The sequence below is a fragment of the Ascaphus truei genome, chromosome 1 (genome assembly GCF_040206685.1).
Source record: "Ascaphus truei isolate aAscTru1 chromosome 1, aAscTru1.hap1, whole genome shotgun sequence".
In the NCBI taxonomy this organism is placed as follows: Eukaryota; Metazoa; Chordata; class Amphibia; order Anura; family Ascaphidae; genus Ascaphus; species Ascaphus truei.
The window spans coordinates 189,756,820-189,779,999 of NC_134483.1; the positions used below are offsets into that span (position 1 = coordinate 189,756,820).

Here is a 23,180-nt window from a genome sequence, read left to right on the forward strand (position 1 = left end):
AGTATCCTGCATAGTAGTAAAAATGTCACAATAGTAGCTATGTGGGGAAGGAGGCAGAACATATACTGCAGTCTACTGCTATTTCCCTAGACATAAATGTCTGGCACACTGATGAAATGTACTACTTAGCTCCTGGGTGCTGTTATCGTTCTTAGCACCGTCATTTGTAGAGGAGAAGAGGAGTAGGATGCCAGGGGAGAGGTGTCCCGGTCTCGAGGCAGCAGCTACAGCCGCGGGGGCGCCATCTTGGATGCAGTGACGTCACCACGTTCTGGTCACCTGACACACGTTTCGCGCGTGATCGCGCTTTCTCAAAGGTGCATACTTGCTTATATGGTAACACAATATGATTTATGAGTCTCTGATGCATGAAACAAGTAGCTTCAAAATTGTCAATACACGTTAAGTTACTAGCTAGGAACTACAAAATGTTTAGTGGTACATAAATAGTTAAAATGTTCTCTTCTATTAACCTCCCACTGATGAGACCCAAAAGGTTGAAGCAGCTTTCTGTGAGTAAGGTTACTGGCTATGCACTTCTTTAACCCAGGCTGTGCTGAAAAGCTGTGTAATACGGCAGGTATAAGCTTATAGGGATCCATGTTAAAATAGATGAGAAGTAAAGAGTGAGTCACTGTGCGTGCTCATTTGCATGTCGTTACCCAGAATACCTGTCTGCAATGGAAGCATTGGTTGCTAAAAGATAATGGGGAAAGACATGCTTGCAGACCTGTCTGAGTCAAAAAATGCATCACAAATTGTATTTTTTATTTACTGTGTGAAACTATACACGCTTTTGTTTTCTTTCAGATGGGCCGATGTCCGGTTAACAGTTGAAACGCATTCCTCATCAAACCCTATTCACAAAAAGGTATGTAGGATCACAGCGTTTACTTCCAGTTGGTTGATAAGGGACTGTGAATTCAATTTTGACCTGTTTTTTTTATATAATAAAAAGAAAAGTCAAGGAGTTCTGCACACTACTTAACAATGAGCCATCATTTTGATAATTGTTGGAATTAAGCCACAGTTGCAAAGGAAGATTTCGCAGGTAATAACTGAATGTTAAATTGTTTCCCTTGTTATCAGGAAATACTTGAAAAGTAAATGACTTGGCCTCATATCAGAGTGAATCACAGCCTGACTCATGCTGACTATTACTTTGGCCAAAAGACCAACTTTTTGCTATTTCTTTTCCTTTTCTCTGCCAGGATTTAGTTGTTCGACTTTCCGATGATACAGATCCATTTTTCCTATACAATCTCACTCTGGGAGAAGAAGACTTTCAAAGGTAAATTTGAATGCATGATGGAATGATATTGCGTTGTGATAATAAACATATTGGAGTGATTTATGGAAGTGAACAGGGAGATGATCACACCAACAGTGTCAGATGGGTCTTTTAATTCATTGCATTGCAGGCCCTATAATGTTGCTGGGTGTTAAAATGCTAATTTTGAATTTGTAAAGTCTAGTAGTCAAGTACCATTTATTGAAAGGCTGTTGATAAGAGGCAATAGCTAGTATGTTGTGGTAAATAGAACCAATTGTGTTTGATCATTTCCTATATTTTCCAGACTTTTTAGTGCCAAACCAACTTGCAGTGAAATTTATAGCATCCGATCATATGATCATAAATCATCTCGCCTTTCTCCTATTGTAGTTAACAAGACTCACATTTGCTCTTAATGTTCCTTAAATCATGGGACATGCAGGGTACAGTAATTTGACTTCTTGTTCTGCCTTCAACAATGTATAAGCTGGTATTAGTTCATGAAACTGTACGTAGCATAAACACAACATTATTCTCATGAATTGCTTACTTTTGCTCTGTGTCCAACAAGATTGGTTGATTGATGGTTATAACAAAATTCGCAAGATGGGATAACAGGTGAATTGGAGGCTTTGTTAATGTTCTTCTCAGCAGGGGATTGCATTGTTGATTATACACAAGTTCTTATCTGTTCATAGATGGGCTATTTTTCTCCCATTAACATTTTTCTCTTATTTTCTTCTTAGCTTAAAGAACCAGCAAGGATTGTTAGTGGAGTTTTCTGCATTTCCACAGAGATTCATTGACCTTTTTGAGCAATGCATATCAGAGCAAGACAAAGCAGTGCCTAGGTACATGCTGTTTGTTTTCTACTTGTATTCCTTTCATTTCTGCTTCATTTCTGCTTTCTTGCTGATTTTGTGAAATTATAAAGATTTTATTTTGCAGCACAACAGTGGTATTCAACCTTCTAAGAACTGTGGAAACCTTAAAAATGCAATATAGCTATAGAACTCCCATCCACTCCCTGTGTGTATATTGATTCATTTTTTTAATTAATTAACGCATTTTTATGTTGTACTGTATAATTAAACACATAATAATATTATATTGAATATCCCCTCTAAACTATGGCACAAAAACAGGCAAAAAGCTTTAAACTAAGGTGTTCATTCACGCTGGCTTCATTAACCCTTGTGTGATGATAGGATAACTGTATGTCATGGGTCCCCTTCTGTGATAATGCCTGACATGATATTAATATGAGCATGTCCTGTTTTTACATTTATTAATTATATGACGGGAAGTTTGATAATGTGCCCATTTAACACAGCATGTGCGCTATCAGAACTTGCTACTTCAAAATATATACTGGGTTTTGGGAATTTTGAATATGGTTCTCTATTTACACGCAGCAGAATTTCAGTATTATTCTTGCTAACAGCAAGTAGCCTACAGTACATGTTATCAGTTGCATTGTATTGTGCAGACAAATGATCATGCAAAAGGTGATGTCGGGAAGTAGATCCATGACGGTTATTACACACAAGGAGACTGTGTATCTGCTGAATAATGCTCAAGTGATGGTGGTAATTTGAACCTGTGGTTTATTGTATCACCTTGTCTGGTTTATTACCAGTTTATACATAAACCCAAAGGGTTACTACTGAGGAGTACTTTAATATTCTAAAACGTATGACTCGGCCACCTGTGCTGAAGCAGGGATATCCTTAACACCTGACCTGTTGGTAGGGGCGGGGGGTGTGTGGGGGGGAGTTGTGTGTCTTGAACACCCTTGCTCTAGAGCAGCGGTGCGCAAACTGTGGGGCGCGACACTGCCGACGGGGGGCGCGGGGTTTACAGAGGTCCCGCGCGCTTCCCGAAGGCACTTAAATTAAGTGCCGGGGGAGCTGCAGGGCCTCTGTAAACCTAACTTACCGTGGCTCCGGCGGCTTCCTCCCTGCGGCGCCATGGCAACGCGGCGTCAAAATGACGCTGCGAGGTCATGTGACGTCACGTTGCTATGGCAACGTGACGTCATTACGCCGGAGCGCGGGTAAGTTGGGGTTGGGGGGGGCGCGGGAGCAAGGGGACAGCCGTCAGGGGGGCGCAGGGAAAAAAGTTTGCGCCCCCCTGCTCTAGAGTACAGAATCTGGTGTTATTTAACTCTATTTTATCGATCAGTAAAAAGATTGCAAGAGTATTTGATTGTGCCTAGGGTCATCCCTCCCTGAAAGATTGCACTGCTAAGCTTTAACATCTTAAGAAACAGAAATGTCAGTAAACAGTATAGTTGTAAAGAGTTATATTGGGATGTATTATAGAAAACAAGAAATGGCACATATCAAATGCACTACCGATCAGTGACCAACACACACCGCTAGTCTACTTCAGCAACAAATATATTGGCCACCCTCATACACCCCAGTAACCTCATTATAAAATGCTGTCTTTTTAAATCAATAAAATAATATTTTTAAATGAGCGTTGGTGAAGAAAAAAAAACTTTAACTTTTTTTCCCTTCAGTGCTTTTGACTGATATTAGATTTGACGTGTTGTGTTTTTGGTGACATATACAAATTGATTGCTATGTTTTTGAACATGCATGCGGTGCTAGAGAAATAATTCTGCCCTCCACATGCTGTTTGTCACATGTAATATTGCTATTAAAGTGGCTTAGAGGGATATCTTGATTTTACAGGCTAGCATTTTTTTACAAGAAATATTAATTGATAATATTTTCTAATGTTTTTACAGGTTTTTACTTCAGCTGTTAACATCTTCAAATGCACTGGACTGTATGCCCGCGAGCTTAAACATAATTGAAACAAACCCTTTCAAACACCTCATTCACCTTTCCCTAAAGCTTTTAGCGGGAAATGATAGTGATGTAAAAAAATACCTAGCTACCTGCATAAAAAATTTAAAGGTTTGTATTTTACTATGTTTTTTTTGTAGAAGTTTAACCCTTAATTTAAAATACGTGTTACAAATTCACCAGTTACACAAACCGTAAGCTGGACTTCAGACTCCAGGAGAACGTATCTATTTTGAACGGTCTTTTGACAAGATGGATGGTGGGCTAAAGGGAAAGGAAATATGCTATGTATGTATGTATGTCTTTATTTATATAGCGCCATTAATGTACATAGCGCTTCACAGTAATAATACACGTGACAATCATATAAATAACAAATAATACATATAACAGATCATGGGAATAAGTACTTCAGACATAAAAGTAACATTTAGGAAAAGGAGTCCCTGCTCCAAAGAGCTTACAATCTAATTGGTAGGAGGAACATACAGATACAGTAGGAACATACAGATACTTTAGGAGGGCATACTGGTAAGTGCGTTTGCAAGGGGCCAAGCTTTATGTTGCAGGTGTATAGTATTAGCCACGGAGCTACTCATATGCTTCGTTAAGCAGGTGTGTTTTAAGGTGGGTCTTAAAGGTGGATAGAGGGGGTGCTTGTTGGGTATTGAGCAGTTGGTGAGAAAGGTTTAAGGCGGGAGAGGGCTTTAGATACAAAGGGGGTAGAGAGAAGACATCCTTGAGCAGAACGCAAGAGTCGGGATGGTGCATAGCGAGTAATTAGGGCTGAGATGTACAGAAGGGCAGAAGAGTGTAAAGCTTTAAAAGTCAGGAGGAGAATTGAATGTGTGATACAGGATTTGATATGAAGCCAGGGGAAGGTTTCAGCAGGGAAGGTGCTGAGACAGGTTTCGGAAAGAGTAGAGTGATCCTGGCAGCGTTTAGGATAGATTGTAGGGGAGACAGGTGAGAGGCAAGAAGGCTGGACAGCAGGAGGTTACAGTAATAGAGACAGGAGAGAATTAGGGCCTGTGTCAGAGTTTTAGCAGTCAAGCAACAGAGGCCATTCATATATACAACCCCCATTTAGAGTCCCTGCATAAAGGAAAATGAATGGTAATTTCCAAGTAAACCAAAAACGACATGTTTTCTTTTAGCATGATTTGTTATTGATTTAGAAATTATTTTTATCTTGAGCTTAGAGGGACTGCCTCTTTAATGGTATCTTTGTCTTATACAGAGCTTCTGGCAACACAAATAACTGCTGAAATATTTACACTAATGATTAAATAAGAATTAAAATATTATTTTACGAAGAAAAGTAGTATAATGTAAAACAATTACAATTTTATATAGACTTGCTTGTTTTTTTATGGCATGTTTAAAGCGCAAATAAAACAACCATGAATTCAAAGCCGAGATTCTCTCTCTTACACAAACTCTGAAATGCACGTTTAACATTCCTGCAACCCTGTTAGCTATATTTTAATTGTTAAACTTCATGCAGTGGATTTACATTAACAGTATGTGTTTCTCACATTTACTTACCTCTTGTACTAGTCACTCTCTTATTTGAGGTTATAAGTGGTACTAATGTCCTTACTTAATGTAATACTTCTTTAATTGTATTTGTTTTACTAGATGCAGCTCTCATATTACATTGTTTTCTTTTCTTCCATGTTGGTGCATTCTCGAGGGACGGGCTTGTTTTTTTTTAGTATTGGCTTTTTGGACAACTTTAAAGCAGCAAAACGTAAAATGTCATTGTTTTTCTTCATTTTAATCAGTTCTGTAGTATTAAATAATACTTATGGTATTTAAAAAAATATATATTATTCAACTCTTAATGCCATTTGTAATGTCTTAATATACGGAGTGTCCTTTGATTTCTACAGCAGGGTTTAGCCCACCTCCCCAGCAGTGCAACATCTTTGGATCCTGTTTGTGATCATTTGTTGCCAATACTTCCAGCAGTTTTAGCTGTAAACTATAATAGATGGTAATGTTACTTAAGTAATTTAAGGATACATTCTAGCTGTTGAGTTACACGGACTGAAGCAGCCAAAATCCATCAACAGATTAGCTACTTAAAAATCTGAGCAGATTAATCCGAATCCGCCATTGGATACAAATCGGATGTATTTTTAAGAAGCTGTTATCAGATTCCATATTGAATCCAAAATCTGCAATGCAGATTGTTAAAAATCTCTCTCTCGCCTTCCGCTCTCTCTCTCTCTCGCCTTCCTCTTTCTCTGTCTCTCGCCTTCCGCTTTCTCTCTCTCGCCTTCCGCTTTCTCTCTCTCGCCTTCCTCTTTCTCTGTCTCTCGCCTTCCGCTTTCTCTCTCTCGCATTCCACTTTCGCTCTCTCTCTCGCCTTCCGCTCTCTCTCTCACCTTACGCTCTCTCTCGCCTTGCGCTCTCTCTCTTGCCTTGCGCTTTCTCTCTTGCCTTGCGCTCTCTCTCTTGCCTTGCGCTCTCTCTCTTGCCTTGCGCTCTCTCTCTCGCCTTCCGCTCTCTCTCTCGCATTCCGCGCTCTCTCTCTCTCGCCTTCCACTTTCTCTCACTCGCCTTCCGCTTTCTCTCTCGCCTTCCGCTTTCTCTCTCTCGCATTCCCCTTTCGCTCTCTCTCTCGCCTTACGCTCTCTCTCGCCTTGCGCTCTCTCTCTCGCCTTCCGCGCTCTCTCTCTCTCGCCTTCCGCTTTCTCTCTCTCGCCTTCCGCTTTCTCTCTCGCCTTCCGCTTTCTCTCTCGCATTCCGCTTTCGCTCTCTCTCTCTCACCTTACGCTCTCTCTCGCCTTGCGCTCTCTCTCGCCTTCCGCTCTCTCGCCTTCCGCTCTCTCTCGCCTTCCGCTCTCTCTCTCTTTCACCTTCCGCTCTCTCTCTCTTTCGCCTTCCGCTCTCTCTCTCTTTCGCCTTCCGCTCTCAATCTCTCTTTCGCCTTCCGCTCTCTCTCGCCTTCCGCTCTCCCTCTCGCCTTCCGCTCTCTCTCTCTCGCCTTCCTCTCTCTCTCGCATTCCTCTCTCTCTCGCCTTCTGCTCTCTCTCGCCTTCTGCTCTCTCTCGCCTTCTTCTCTCTCTCTCTCTCTCTCTCGCCTTGCGCTCTCTCTCTCACGCCTTCCGCTCTCTCTCGCCTTCCGCTCTCTCTCGCCTTCCACTCTCTCACTCGCCTTCTGCTCTCTCTCACTCGCCTTCCGCTCTCTCTCACTCGCCTTCCGCTCTCTCTCACTCGCCTTCCGCTCTCTCTCGCCTTCCGCTCTCTCTCTCTCTCTCGCCTTCCGCTCTCTCTCTCTCTCGCCTTCCGCTTTCTCTCTCTCGCCTTCCGCTTTCTCTCTCTCGCCTTCCGCTTTCTCTCTCTCTCGCCTTCCGCTTTCTCTCTCTCTCGCCTTCCGCTTTCTCTCTCTCTCGCCTTCCGCTTTCTCTCTCGCCTTCCGCTTTCTCTCTCTCTCGCCTTCCGCTTTCTCTCTCTCTCTCGCCTTCCGCTTTCTCTCTCTCTCTCTCGCCTTCCACTCTCTCAATCCGCCACGTGGATTGTCGGTGATAGAAAAAAAAATGAGAGACGGGAGTAATTGGCCTATTTGAGACTGATTTGATCAGAGGCAGATCCAAATCCACATTTTTTTCGCCCATCTCTCCTTTTTTCGTCTTTTTCTATATCTTTCTTTTGACATTGAGTTTTATGTTTTAGTTGGAAAATTGTACCTTAAAAGAAAAACTGCAAAAATCTGAGGAGGATCTTTCAAAAAGACTTTGTGTATCCCAGCAGGTAAACCAAATAATTCTTATGCTAATTTGTCTGCAGATTTTTATTTTCAAGATACATTAATGCACATCTTTATAACGTGTAAAACATATATTCTTAGCATTGTAATAAATCTATGTAGTATGGAGAGAGTGTAATTTTGTTAGAGCAGCAATACCCCCCATTAGTTTTGCATAATTGGAACCAATGATCCCATAGAGATGTACTGTGCTATTTCTAGCATGGGGAACGCCCTGGTTCTACAGATACTTAATTTTGATAGTCTGGTTAAATACAAAATGGCCACTGCACCCTTGTTACTGGACATTTCCAAGGTCAATATGAAGACAAGTCACAAAGTGTGATCCTACTTTGTGACTTTATGAAGACAAGTCACAAAGTAGGAGCACACTATTTGTTTAAGGAAAGATGGAATGAAGAGCCTCCTGTTATGGACCAGACCTCTTTCTGAACTGGGATTATTGATTTTGACACCTTCCATAGCGGTGTTGCTGTTTTGTAGCCCTGACTGTATCTACGTTACACCAGAGCCCCATTAAACAATGTGTCCCAATAACTCTGTTTAGCAAACTATTTATTTGTTCCTCTATTCAAATAAAAAACTAATTTATATTTAAAAATCTGTTTTGCTTTTCTTTGGAGAGGTTCCATCAATGTAGTGAAAGGTCAGTTACAGCATCAATATAGTGAATAGTGTATACAGTATTGTCTCTGACTGGGCTAGATTTGCCCAGTCAAGTCTTCAATATTCTATACGTGTGTTTTAGAAATAAGATTTCGGCTCACTGTACTGCACCGACACACTTTATTCGAGCAAATGCCTGGTTTGTACCTGGCAGAAACCTGGAATCCGCCGCTGCTCACCTCTTGCATGCTTCGTTGCGTTTGCCTTCCCAGCCACGGTTCATGCCTGGCTGACGGGGGCCTGATCTGTTAAATGATAATGAGAATGATTTACTAGGCTGCGATGTTTCGATTGTCCACCAGATGGCATAAACTCATGACTTAAGTAATGTGTGGCCTTTGCAAGTTGTTTCGTTTCCAAAAAAAAGTTACTTTATCCCAGTACAGTATGCTATTGTGTAACTTGTCCTTGAGACTGAAGGAATAGTTGCAAAAAATGTATCAATTTAGGCTTTACATACAGTAATGTATTAAATAAAGACAAAGATCATTTTCACTTACACTATTCTACAGAGACATGAGTGTTCAAGTGGAGCCCGTGTTCCAAAAACCTGACAGAAGTTATGCTTATTTGATATGGGCCGCTATAAATGCAACAGAGGATAAGATGGCAACAGTTGTTCAAATTTATCAGTATTTTATCGAAAATTATGACTTTTACAGATTTTCGCCAACTCCTCATTTGTGGAAGCATGCAATAAGGAAAAGGTTATGTAGTGACCCCTGTTTTCACCGTATTGAGCCCCAATTTGTTGGAGGGTATTGGTGTGTGTCACAGGGTTTTTCCCGTATCTATGATAATGGAGGCGGCAAAAGGCGAAGGGTCGTGTTAAAACGAAATAAGAAGCGACAGTCCCTGCCAAGCAATGCGCCAGAACCAGAACCAGAACCAGCAGCAGCACCAGCTTATCATCATGGTCCCGCCGTCGGTTACAACTCTGAGATGGATTTCGCAGCCAGTTTTGATGAAGCTTGCATGTACCTAAGCGATTTCCCGCTGACTACAGGTGGGCTAGTCCCTCTGCAAAATGATGAAAGCTGGACTGGAAGTGGGCCGGCGCCAGCGCAAGCTGAATGGGAAATTTAGTACAATACTGTACAGTATGGTGAGTACTGTATTTTTGCCGTATTATTTTGGTGGGGCTGGCTGGGAACTTCTTTAGGGGGCTGACCATTACTGTACATTAAAACTTTTCATTTTGTTTTTCCTCAGAAAAGAAAACGGCTAATGGGGGGATTTCGATGGATTATATTGTACTGTATGCTGATGTTTTCCGGCCATACAGTATACTGTGTAATAAACCCGAATAAATAAAACTATGCATTTATTCTACAGTACTGTATATGTTCAGTAAATTACTGCACATACTGGGGGCGAGATGTGTTTGCAGCAGAGAGAGATTTAATAATATTGTACAGTGAGCAGGGGGTTCCCTGAGCCAGAAATTAATGATTAATGCTCAGGGAACCCCCCCCCCCCCTGCTCCTGATCAATATTATTAAAAATACGGAAAATGCTGCGTCATTACCATAGCGGATAGCCGCTAAGGCAATGAAGGGGTTAACCCACCGTGCCCGCTTTATTGTGTGTAGTGGGGATGGGTGAGGGGGGTATTTGGCCCTTGGTGTGAGTTTACGACTTGCGGGAGGGGGGGGGGGGGTTGCGGGTGCACTTAACCCCTTCACGATCGTAGCAGTTAATACCGCTACGGTCATGAAGGGGTTAAGCCCTCCCGCTACCCCAACCCCCCCCCCCCCCCCGCAAGCCCTCCCCAACCATCGTTGGGGCGAATACCCCATTCACCCACCCTCCCGCTACCCACAATAAAAAAATACACACACACAGCAGCCGCCAAAAAATAAATAAATAAATGACAATAAATACATTTGAAATACATTTTTATTGATAGTGTAGATGTGCAGGGGGTCTCCGGAGCTGAACCGCGTTGGTTTTAGGTCTGGGGACCCCGTGCCCCCCGAGATACAGGCCCCTTTAGGGGGTGCCGGTATCCAGCTCTGCGTTAAAAGCCCCGATCACGTGATCGCGGCCTGTAAACCAAGCAGAGCAGAGGGATACCGGCACCCCCTAAAGGGGCCTGTATCTCGGGGGGCACGGGGTCCCCAGACCTGAAACCTGTGCGCTTCTGCTCTGGAGACCCTCTGCACATGTACAGTATCAATAAAACACATACAATATACAGTATAAATAAACACTCGTTCTTTACCTTAGCGTCTATGCGCTATGGTAAAGAAGCATTATTTTAATAATATTGTACAGTGAGCAGGGGGTTCCCTGAGCCAGAAATTAATGATTAATGCTCAGGGAACCCCCCCCCCCCCCTGCTCCTGATCAATATTATTAAAAATACGGAAAATGCTGCGTCATTACCATAGCGGATAGCCGCTAAGGCAATGAAGGGGTTAACCCACCGTGCCCGCTTTATTGTGTGTAGTGGGGATGGGTGAGGGGGGTATTTGGCCCTTGGTGTGAGTTTACGACTTGCGGGAGGGGGGGGGGGGGGTTGCGGGTGCACTTAACCCCTTCACGATCGTAGCAGTTAATACCGCTACGGTCATGAAGGGGTTAAGCCCTCCCGCTACCCCAACCCCCCCCCCCCCCCCCGCAAGCCCTCCCCAACCATCGTTGGGGCGAATACCCCATTCACCCACCCTCCCGCTACCCACAATAAAAAAATACACACACACAGCAGCCGCCAAAAAATAAATAAATAAATGACAATAAATACATTTGAAATACATTTTTATTGATAGTGTAGATGTGCAGGGGGTCTCCGGAGCTGAACCGCGTTGGTTTTAGGTCTGGGGACCCCGTGCCCCCCGAGATACAGGCCCCTTTAGGGGGTGCCGGTAGCCCTCTGCTTGGTTTAAAGGTCCGATCACGTGATCGCGGCCTGTAAACCAAGCAGAGCAGAGGGATACCGGCACCCCCTAAAGGGGCCTGTATCTCGGGGGGCACGGGGTCCCCAGACCTGAAACCTGTGCGCTTCTGCTCCGGAGACCCTCTGCACATGTACACTATCAATAAAAATGTATTTCAAATGTATTTATTGTCATTTATTTATTTATTTATTTATTTATATTTATTCATTGTGCTGCTGCTGCAAGTCGTAAACTCACACCAAGGGCCAAACACCCCCCTCACCCCCAATAAAAAAAATTCACGCACAGCAGCCCCACAATTAATAAATAAATCTAAATAAATAAATAAAATCTATGTAAAACCCCCTCCCCTATTCTCGCTTTTAAAACGCCCTGCCTTCTCTCTAATCTATGTAAAAAACCCTCCCCCTATCCCCCTATTGTGTGTGCGTTAAACTTCCCTGCAAGCTATGTAAAAAAACCTCCCCCTATTGTGTGTGTGTTTAAATCTGTCTGGCCTGTGTTTCTGAGTGCTGAGTGCTCTGCGTTTAAAGGTCCCGATCACGTGATCGCGGCCTGTAAACCAAGCAGAGCAGAGGGATACCGGCACCCCCTAAAGGGGCCTGTATCTCGGGGGGCACGGGGTCCCCAGACCTGAAACCTGTGCGCTTCAGCTCCGGAGACCCCCTGCACATGTACACTATCAATAAAAATGTATTTCAAATGTATTTATTGTCATTTATTTATTTATTTATTTATATTTATTCATTGTGCTGCTGCTGCAAGTCGTAAACTCACACCAAGGGCCAAACACCCCCCTCACCCCCAATAAAAAAAATTCACGCACAGCAGCCCCACAATTAATAAATAAATCTAAATAAATAAATAAAATCTATGTAAAACCCCCTCCCCTATTCTCGCTTTTAAAACGCCCTGCCTTCTCTCTAATCTATGTAAAAAACCCTCCCCCTATCCCCCTATTGTGTGTGCGTTAAACTTCCCTGCAAGCTATGTAAAAAAACCTCCCCCTATTGTGTGTGTGTTTAAATCTGTCTGGCCTGTGTTTCTGAGTGCTGAGGGCCAAACACCCCCCCCACCCCCAATAAAAAAAATTCACGCACAGCAGCCCCACAATTAATAAATAAATCTAAATAAATAAATAAATAAAGACATGAAGAGAAATAAATATATACTGTACAGTATATACTTTGTATATATATATATACTGTATATATATATATATATATATATATATATATATATATATATATATATATATATATATATATACATACTGTATGTGAGTGAAAAGAGAAAAAAGTAACCCGTATGGGAGCACTCAGGTATGCAATTGATATATTTGTTTATTTATTTGACACAGTGCAAAAAGGGATGAATAAACAGTACATGATTTAAAAACACTTAAAAAAGAGGCATGGACCCTTAAACACTAATGAACAGCACTAGGGAACGACACACACTGTCAACCCTAATCATGAAAAGGATAGTGACTCAAAAAACACTAGGGAGAATCAAAGTGAATCACAATACAGTAGGTTACTGGGTTTAAAGGCACCTACTGTATACAACGCTAAGGATAATGCACACTACACACCAAAAGGTAGACTTGTCAAAGTATAAATGACAGTCTCAAAGCATCACACATCTGCATTAGCATACAGTAATATACTGTACAGTAACCAATGCCTACAGCACAAATCATGTGTAGGAAAGGTGGTAAGGTGGAATGAAATCCCTAGATGTGTAGAGCAATGAAGTTAATGAATAGCATACTGTACAGTATAAAACATAACATTACAATCCACACAGTACATTGCATTTACAGTACATTGTATACTGTAAATGATGCATAGCATTAAATCTATGCACCATATACAGTACTGTACATTCTGCAAATGAATGTTAACAATATAATTGCAAGCTACTCTACCAGTAAATACTGTACAAACACTTCCAAACAAGTCAACTTAACTACAGTATTTTAACCAAGCAAGTAAACCAAAATCAATATATACTGTAAGTAACAACCAGAAAAGACAATTTAAAAACAAACTAACCCTTACAATACCAAGGATTACATCTATCTAATTGTAAAAAACCTTATACATTATACACAGCAGCATTGTTTAAAAACCCCTTCCCCCCTAATGTTTGTGTTAAGCAGATTACACTGAAGGGAGAGAGATATAAAGGCCTAAAGCCCCTTCCCCCCTAATGTTTCTGTTAAACAGATTACAGTACATTGAAGGGAGAGAGATTTTACAGAAACACACATTAGGGGGGAGGGGGCTTTAAACAGATTACATTGAAGGGAGATAGATGTTTCTGTTACCAGTAAATCTCCCTCCCTGCATTGCTAACCACCCTCACCCCCTACCCACATACCGTTAACCCCCCCCCCCCATCCTGGCCATGGCCCCTCCGCTTCTGCAAAACAGACACAAAAATTAAAACATACAAAGTAATGTCCCCTAACCCCTTAATCACCATAGCGGTTATTAACCGCTACAGTCATGAAGGGGTTAACCCACCCTCACCCACCCACCACTCGGGATGCCTACATACCCTCCCACACTAACCCCCCCCCCCCCACCCGTGAGGCCTAACCACCCAGTCAGTACCCACAAGGGAGGCCTACCCACATACCGTTGGGGAAACACCCCACCCCCACCCCAGTACCCACAATAAAAACAGTACAATCACCCACAATAAACAGCATTCTATTTATTAAATACATTACCCACCCCCTGTGCCCCCCCCCCCCATAAATACAAGATTTATTCTTTTACATTCAGGGTCCATAACGTAGCCCCACGCTAGTCCCCGGTGGGCTGGCAGGGCACCTGGACAGACCTACAGTTTACCAGCAGCATTCCACAGGTTCTGGAGACCTGCTGGTGGATCCTGCCAGCACCATGGCGCTCAGGTGGTCTCCTTGGGTCACCGTGAGCCACAATTGGGTCCACACGGTAGGCCCAAGGATGTCTGGGAGCCCCGGGTCAAACCCACAGGTGTCTGCGGGGCCTCGGGTGGTTCCCATGGGGGTCTGGGGAACTCACGGGTGCTCACTACGGGTCCGCGGTGCCCCCACAGAAGTGGGACCACACATCATCATCCCCGCACCTACGGCTCGGAGGTGCCCCCACAGAAGTGGGACCACACATCGTCATGCCCGCAGACTACGGGTCCGCGGTGCCCCCACAGAAGTGGGACCACACATCATCATCCCCGCATGTGTCACCCGTGGAACCACCAGCCTGCTACCCTTTAGGATACCCGAGGATTCCCCGCGGGTGGTCTCCAGAGGTCCCACGCAAAACCACGGAAGTAACCCTGAATGTAAAAAAAATAAACCTGGCCTATACATTCAATACATACACCCTCCCCCCCAACACCTACAGTACAATAATGTGCAAAATAACTATTATCCAGATATGGATAATAGATTAATTGCCCATTATTAAAAACATTAACTAGCATATACAAATAAATAAAGTACTACTGACCTCATCAATACGAAGTGTCCGATGCCAGCGCCTTCCTTCTCTTGCCCACACAAAACATAGCCAAAACCAAGCCAATACATTGCAATTACATTCAGATATCAATTAACCCCTTAAACACCTTATCGGATAATAACCGCAAAGGTAATTAAGGGGTTAAGCCACACAGGCACGATACCCACCCTTCACCCATGAATTTGTACTGTGGCTTCATCATGCAACTATATATATATATACTGTATATATATACATACAGAGAGACAGAGAGAAAGAGAGAGAGATATATACAGTATATATATATACACACGTTATATACACACCCATGATAAACCAAATATACAGTACAAATAAATGTAGAAGGGTTATCAAAACCATACTGTTCTACAACCAAACACTTCTCCATACAGACACTACATTAAAAATCAATTTCCTTTAAAAATCCTAACTGATCTCACAATCTACTGTACTGTATATGATCACAAACCAATGAAAAAAGTCACATTCCAAAATGCATAAAATCTATGCACCATACTGTATACATTCTGCAAATTAATCAACGTAAACAAAAATCAATTAGCAATCATTATTTAGATCTCTAAACATTTCACACTCAATCATGAACAATGAAACCATTAACAGATTCACGCCTAGAGCAGAACAATTAAGCCTTTGAAAAAATATAAGTACCGACAAAAATACAACCTTTCCAAACCAAGCCTACAGTACCTACAGTATCCCTGACCTTCCTCAAACACACAATACAATACCAAGGAATAATACATCTATCTAATTTTAAAATACTTTAAACTCACAAAATAATTAAAAACACATCTAATCCAGCTTTTAAAACATCATCATTTCTTACCCTGAATGTATACTGTACAGTATATCTCTCTAGACATATATATTGTACATACATACATACAGTGGCAAGAAATGATATACCACAAAAAAATAAAAATACACAGGTTAAAAAACCTTTTGAAAAAATTAACAAGTTAAATAAAATACATTTCTTTACTGTAGTTCACTTACCATTACTTGCCCCCACCGACTCCCGTTGCCCAGCTTACTCACGAACCAATCCACGATCAGGAACCCATAAAATAATAAACCATTGAAAATAATAAACATTAAACTAAAAATCCAAACCAATCCACGGGTCTTCTACTTGTAATACACCTTCATCTGTATTCTTCTTTCTTCTATCTCCTTCCGGGCGGGGCAGGGCGTGGTCTTCTTTCCATCATCGGCCACGCCCTTGTCTTTTTCCTTCTCCGGAGGTCCTTCCTCCGCGGCGTCTGGCTGCAAAATGAGACGACATAGGCTTTTAAAGGCCTATGACGTCACATTTTGCGTCATGGTTCCCACGGTCCTGATTGGACCGTGAAAACCATGTGTGTTGGCCGATAATAAAAAAATGATGACGTCACTTAAAGGGAATGAAAGCACAGCCAATCAGAATGGCTTTGCTTCAATTGCCTTTAAGATGACGTCATGAAAAGGCACATGGCCGTGCACACATGGTACTAGAGCCAATCAGAGCGTGGGAACTTTATCCCTACTCTGATTGGCTCTGGTATACCATGTGTCAGGGGCTTGGGGGAGAAAGGATGTGACGTCAATGAAAACCTGTCACGTGGTACGGTAGCCAATCAGAGCGTGGGAACTTTATCCTTATTGACGTCACATCCTTTCTCCCCCAAGCCCCTGACACATGGTATACCAGAGCCAATCAGAGTAGGGATAAAGTTCCCACGCTCTGATTGGCTACCGTACCACGTGACAGGTTTTCATTGACGTCACATCCTTTCTCCCCCAAGCCCCTGACACATGGTATACCAGAGCCAATCAGAGTAGGGATAAAGTTCCCACGCTCTGATTGGCTCTAGTACCATGTGTGCACGGCCATGTGCCTTTTCATGACGTCATCTTAAAGGCAATTGAAGCAAAGCCATTCTGATTGGCTGTGCTTTCATTCCCTTTAAGTGACGTCATCATTTTTTTATTATCGGCCAACACACATGGTTTTCACGGTCCAATCAGGACCGTGGGAACCATGACGCAAAATGTGACGTCATAGGCCTTTAAAAGCCTATGTCGTCTCATTTTGCAGCCAGACGCCGCGGAGGAAGGACCTCCGGAGAAGGAAAAAGACAAGGGCGTGGCCGATGATGGAAAGAAGACCACGCCCTGCCCCGCCCGGAAGGAGATAGAAGAAAGAAGAATACAGATGAAGGTGTATTACAAGTAGAAGACCCGTGGATTGGTTTGGATTTTTAGTTTAATGTTTATTATTTTCAATGGTTTATTATTTTATGGGTTCCTGATCGTGGATTGGTTCGTGAGTAAGCTGGGCAACGGGAGTCGGTGGGGGCAAGTAATGGTAAGTGAACTACAGTAAAGAAATGTATTTTATTTAACTTGTTAATTTTTTCAAAAGGTTTTTTAACCTGTGTATTTTTATTTTTTTGTGGTATATCATTTCTTGCCACTGTATGTATGTATGTACAATATATATGTCTAGAGAGATATACTGTACAGTATACATTCAGGGTAAGAAATGATGATGTTTTAAAAGCTGGATTAGATGTGTTTTTAATTATTTTGTGAGTTTAAAGTATTTTAAAATTAGATAGATGTATTATTCCTTGGTATTGTATTGTGTGTTTGAGGAAGGTCAGGGATACTGTAGGTACTGTAGGCTTGGTTTGGAAAGGTTGTATTTTTGTCGGTACTTATATTTTTTCAAAGGCTTAATTGTTCTGCTCTAGGCGTGAATCTGTTAATGGTTTCATTGTTCATGATTGAGTGTGAAATGTTTAGAGATCTAAATAATGATTGCTAATTGATTTTTGTTTACGTTGATTAATTTGCAGAATGTATACAGTATGGTGCATAGATTTTATGCATTTTGGAATGTGACTTTTTTCATTGGTTTGTGATCATATACAGTACAGTAGATTGTGAGATCAGTTAGGATTTTTAAAGGAAATTGATTTTTAATGTAGTGTCTGTATGGAGAAGTGTTTGGTTGTAGAACAGTATGGTTTTGATAACCCTTCTACATTTATTTGTACTGTATATTTGGTTTATCATGGGTGTGTATATAACGTGTGTATATATATATACTGTATATATCTCTCTCTCTCTCTTTCTCTCTGTCTCTCTGTATGTATATATATACAGTATATATATATATAGTTGCATGATGAAGCCACAGTACAAATTCATGGGTGAAGGGTGGGTATCGTGCCTGTGTGGCTTAACCCCTTAATTACCTTTGCGGTTATTATCCGATAAGGTGTTTAAGGGGTTAATTGATATCTGAATGTAATTGCAATGTATTGGCTTGGTTTTGGCTATGTTTTGTGTGGGCAAGAGAAGGAAGGCGCTGGCATCGGACACTTCGTATTGATGAGGTCAGTAGTACTTTATTTATTTGTATATGCTAGTTAATGTTTTTAATAATGGGCAATTAATCTATTATCCATATCTGGATAATAGTTATTTTGCACATTATTGTACTGTAGGTGTTGGGGGGGAGGGTGTATGTATTGAATGTATAGGCCAGGTTTATTTTTTTTACATTCAGGGTTACTTCCGTGGTTTTGCGTGGGACCTCTGGAGACCACCCGCGGGGAATCCTCGGGTATCCTAAAGGGTAGCAGGCTGGTGGTTCCACGGGTGACACATGCGGGGATGATGATGTGTGGTCCCACTTCTGTGGGGGCACCGCGGACCCGTAGTCTGCGGGCATGACGATGTGTGGTCCCACTTCTGTGGGGGCACCTCCGAGCCGTAGGTGCGGGGATGATGATGTGTGGTCCCACTTCTGTGGGGGCACCGCGGACCCGTAGTGAGCACCCGTGAGTTCCCCAGACCCCCATGGGAACCACCCGAGGCCCCGCAGACACCTGTGGGTTTGACCCGGGGCTCCCAGACATCCTTGGGCCTACCGTGTGGACCCAATTGTGGCTCACGGTGACCCAAGGAGACCACCTGAGCGCCATGGTGCTGGCAGGATCCACCAGCAGGTCTCCAGAACCTGTGGAATGCTGCTGGTAAACTGTAGGTCTGTCCAGGTGCCCTGCCAGCCCACCGGGGACTAGCGTGGGGCTACGTTATGGACCCTGAATGTAAAAGAATAAATCTTGTATTTATGAGGGGGGGGGCACAGGGGGTGGGTAATGTATTTAATAAATAGAATGCTGTTTATTGTGGGTGATTGTACTGTTTTTATTGTGGGTACTGGGGTGGGGGTGGGGTGTTTCCCCAACGGTATGTGGGTAGGCCTCCCTTGTGGGTAGTTAGTGGGTGAGGGTTGAGGGTGGTTAGGCCTCACGGGGTGGGGGGTTAGAGTGGGAGGGTATGTACAGTAGGCGTCCCAAGTGGTGGGTGAGGGTGGGTTAACCCCTTCATGACTGTAGCGGTTAATAACCGCTATGGTGATTAAGGGGTTAGGGGACATTACTTTGAAAGTGTTATTTTTTTTCTCTGTTTTACTGTACAGCAGCGGAGGTTGCCATGGGTAGTGGGTAGTGTATTGAATGTATTTATTGGTTATTATGCGTTAACCCCTTCATTACCTTAGCGGCTATACGCTATGCTAATGAAGCCTCGTTTCTGAACTTTTAATAATATTGTGCAGGAGCAGGGGGTCCCCTGAGATTAGATTTCTGTCTCAGGGAACCCCCTGCTCACTCTACAATATTATTAAAAAGACAGAAATGCTGCTTCTTTACCATAGCGCATAGCCGCTAAGCTAAAGAATGATTCTTTAATGATGTGTGTGTTTTATTCACAGTGTAGATGTTCTCCGGAGCTGAAGCGCACAGGTTTCAGGTCTGGGGACCCCGTGCCCCCCGAGATACAGGCCCCTTTAGGGGGTGCCGGTATCCCTCTGCTCTGCTTGGTTTACAGGCCGCGATCACGTGATCGGACCTTTAAACCAAGCAGAGGGCTACCGGCACCCCCTAAAGGGGCCTGTATCTCGGGGGGCACGGGGTCCCCAGACCTAAAACCTGTGCGGTTCAGCTCCAGAGACCCCCTGCACATCTACACTATCAATAAAAATGTATTTCAAATGTATTTATTTGTATTTATTTATTTATTTATTGCGGGGATGCTGTGTGTGATTATTTTTTATTGTGTTTAGCGGGGGTGGGTGACGGGGTTTATAAATGTGAGTTTATAAATAAAATAAAGAATATTATTTATAGGGGCCTTAGAACAGAAGTTCCCACGCCAATTGCGCGCTCATTGCTCTTTTGTTACAATGTTGCTGGTCTTGCGGGTTTGCAGTCTGGCAGCAAAAAGCAGTTTGTAGTACTGAGTGTGAGATAAAGTAACCAGTTCTTTTATTGCTGAAGTCGCCACTAAAAACTTTTATTTACAAATACAGTACAAAAACCGTGCAACACACAACAACATTCAGTATCCTTTGTTTAAGTACAGCAGGTACTATAGGGTAAAACATGTACTGTACAGTACAGCACAACATTACAGTATGGTCTCACTGAAAGTCCTCCCCATTTTCCAGCCATGGCCGATGCCTTGCATGGCGCAAAACGCCATTAATGCAGTCTCTAACGCCTCTCATTACAGGATCTGTAACAGGGTAATAGCGCTGCATTTCTTCCACAATCTTTTTCCTTAAATTGGCAGGAAGGGCATTTTTTTGGCGATTCCCATCATAGTTCACTTTGAACACCCACTCGCAGTACAATGTGTAGGGAACATGGTGTTTAAATATGATCAAGGCATACTTGTGTGGTATACCAGCACTCCTCACCCTATACTTCTCCCTCAGCGCCGGTGTCAGATCGCACAGGGAGATGTCGGGCACTGTTTGTATGCGAGCGGGTGTAGGAAGTCTTTTGGGAGCGGGTGTACTTGAGGCGATGGGCAATGGTAGGGTGTCTGGGAGGAAGCTTTCCTCCGGTAGTGGTCGCCGGGTTGTCTCCTGGCGTGGTCTAGATGGGGTTGTCATGTCCTCCTCAATAGCATAGTACACTGTATCTTCTGGTGGAGGGGGTGTGCTTGGTGATGGAAGGGGGTCGAAGGTACCATGCATCACATCCATGTCACCCCCCTGCTCCAGCGTCGGGGAAACAGGGGCATTAACACCGAGCAAATAATGTATGCCCGCTATGTCTGCCTCTATCTTGTCCATCCGTTGATCCATCCGTTGCTCCATATGTAGCATCCGTTGATCCAGCCGTTGCTCCATATGTAGCACCGACTCCAGAAGCAGATCTAGCTTTGCCAGCACACTAGAATTCCCGGGGAGATCCACACTTAGCCCATTCAGGATCCGGTCCAACGAGCTGCTTGTGCATGGCATCTGGAGATCTGGGGGGATGGGTGCAACGGAGGATGAGATGGGGGTTCCCTGGAGAGAAGCGGCATCGATGGAGAGTGGAAGAGGTGACCTGGGGATGCCCGGTACAGGAGAAGCTGCAGCGTGGTGGAAGAGGGATGGAGAAGGTGACCGCTGGATTTCCGGGAGAGAAGCAGAGTCGTCCAAGAGCAAAGGAGACAGTGACCCGTTGATTTCAGAGACAGCAGCATCTTCAGATGGAACCGGAGAAGATGGGGGTGGAGAAGCCGGGCTGAAGATTTCCGGGACAGCTACAGCAGAGTCGTCGAAGCATATGGGAGCAAGTGGTCTGCGGATTCGGTGAGTTGGCTGCCATGCGTCTTGCGAACCGAGCACAGTACCGTATTTCTTCTTCACATAATAAGGCTGACGTGTTTTAAAACCCTTAGCCTTTGGGGTCAGCAGAAGGTTTTCTTTGTTGGCCTTAGCCTGTCGCTTTGCCTTTGGCTTGGGAACGGTAACTGCCTTTCTCTTTTTCAGTGTGGCAGGCACAGCAGAGGTGAGATGATTCTTTCTTCCATAGAACCGGGGATGCTCCATGTAAGCGGGAGGCACAATGCAGTATCTGGACAATGCCTCAGATAAAGATCAGCAAGTGGTGGGCTATGCAACGTGTACAACCTTTTATGCATGGTGGCCAGGTACAGGTGTTGAAAGTGGGTGGTCTGTTATGTGAGTCATTAACATATAAATACACCATCCATTTTGTGGATTCACTGCACATTGAATACACATCGACTAAACATCGAATACACATTCTTGTGTTTGTATTTCTTTCTACAGTACTCGCAGCAATGCCTGTTAAGAAGATTTCAAAGGATCTCAGCATGAGAATGAAGGAGATGTACACGAGCGGACAACGAATTGCAGATATCCAGCGCTGGTTAACTGCTTCTGGCCTCGTTGTGCCATCAAGCACTGTGTGCTATCATGCACAAGGAAAAAACAGAGACCGCAAAAAGGCACCAAGGGTAACAAATGCGTAAGTACTGTACAGTATACTGTATTTATAAAACTTAACCAAAAAAAATATAGAAAACTGTAGTGTACATCTACAGTATACCGTATTTATATAGTATATTTATTATATTACAACAGTATATACTGTAGTGTACTGTATGTGTGGTCAATTTATATTTTTTGTGCAGCAGTATACACTTTTGGTATATTGCAATTCATCTTACAACGGAATATACAGTATATGATGTGTATTTATTATGATATAACAACAGTATACCGTATTTATATAGTATATTTATTATATTACAACAGTATATACTGTAGTGTACTGTATGTGTGGTCAATTTATATTTTTTGTGCAGCAGTATACACTTTTGGTATATTGCAATTCATCTTACAACGGAATATACAGTATATGATGTGTATTTATTATGATATAACAACAGTATACTGTATTTATATAGTATATTTATTATATTACAACAGTACTGTATACTGTATATTTTGTCTATTTATATTTATAGTACAGCAGTATACATTTTTTGTATATTTATATTTACTGTATATTACAACATTACATGTACAGTATACAATATACATTTTATATTGCTGCATATTAATAACACAATATAATTTCTTTGCATTGTAGGGAGACTACTCTTCTGGTGGACAGAATAAGTGAGGAGAATGATGAGAGGAGCGCATTAAGGGTTAAAAACACTCTTCAGGAAAACCACAATCTGACTGTATCCGAGAGCAGCATAAAGAAGATGAGACGCAGAATTGGATGGAAATATGGACGTGTGAGGTTAGTAGTGGACAGTACAGGAGGTACTGTACTGTAAAGTAAAAATGTTGTTTTGCAAACTGTACTGCGCTGTGACGCTAACATTTTTTAT

At 42.8% G+C, this 23,180-nt stretch overlaps 1 protein-coding gene across 2 annotated transcripts in view; it reads left to right on the forward strand.

Annotated features, from left to right (window-relative positions):
• LOC142494900 (spindle assembly abnormal protein 6 homolog) overlaps positions 1-23,180 on the forward strand; it is a 138,447-nt gene that overhangs the window by 59,365 nt on the left and 55,902 nt on the right. For both annotated transcript variants that reach the window (XM_075599574.1, XM_075599564.1), the window contains exons 2-6: positions 811-871; positions 1,212-1,291; positions 2,020-2,124; positions 4,032-4,203; positions 7,777-7,854. In XM_075599574.1, coding sequence (XP_075455689.1) covers positions 811-871; positions 1,212-1,291; positions 2,020-2,124; positions 4,032-4,203; positions 7,777-7,854 — 496 coding nt within the window. The remainder of the gene's footprint in view (positions 1-810; positions 872-1,211; positions 1,292-2,019; positions 2,125-4,031; positions 4,204-7,776; positions 7,855-23,180) is intronic.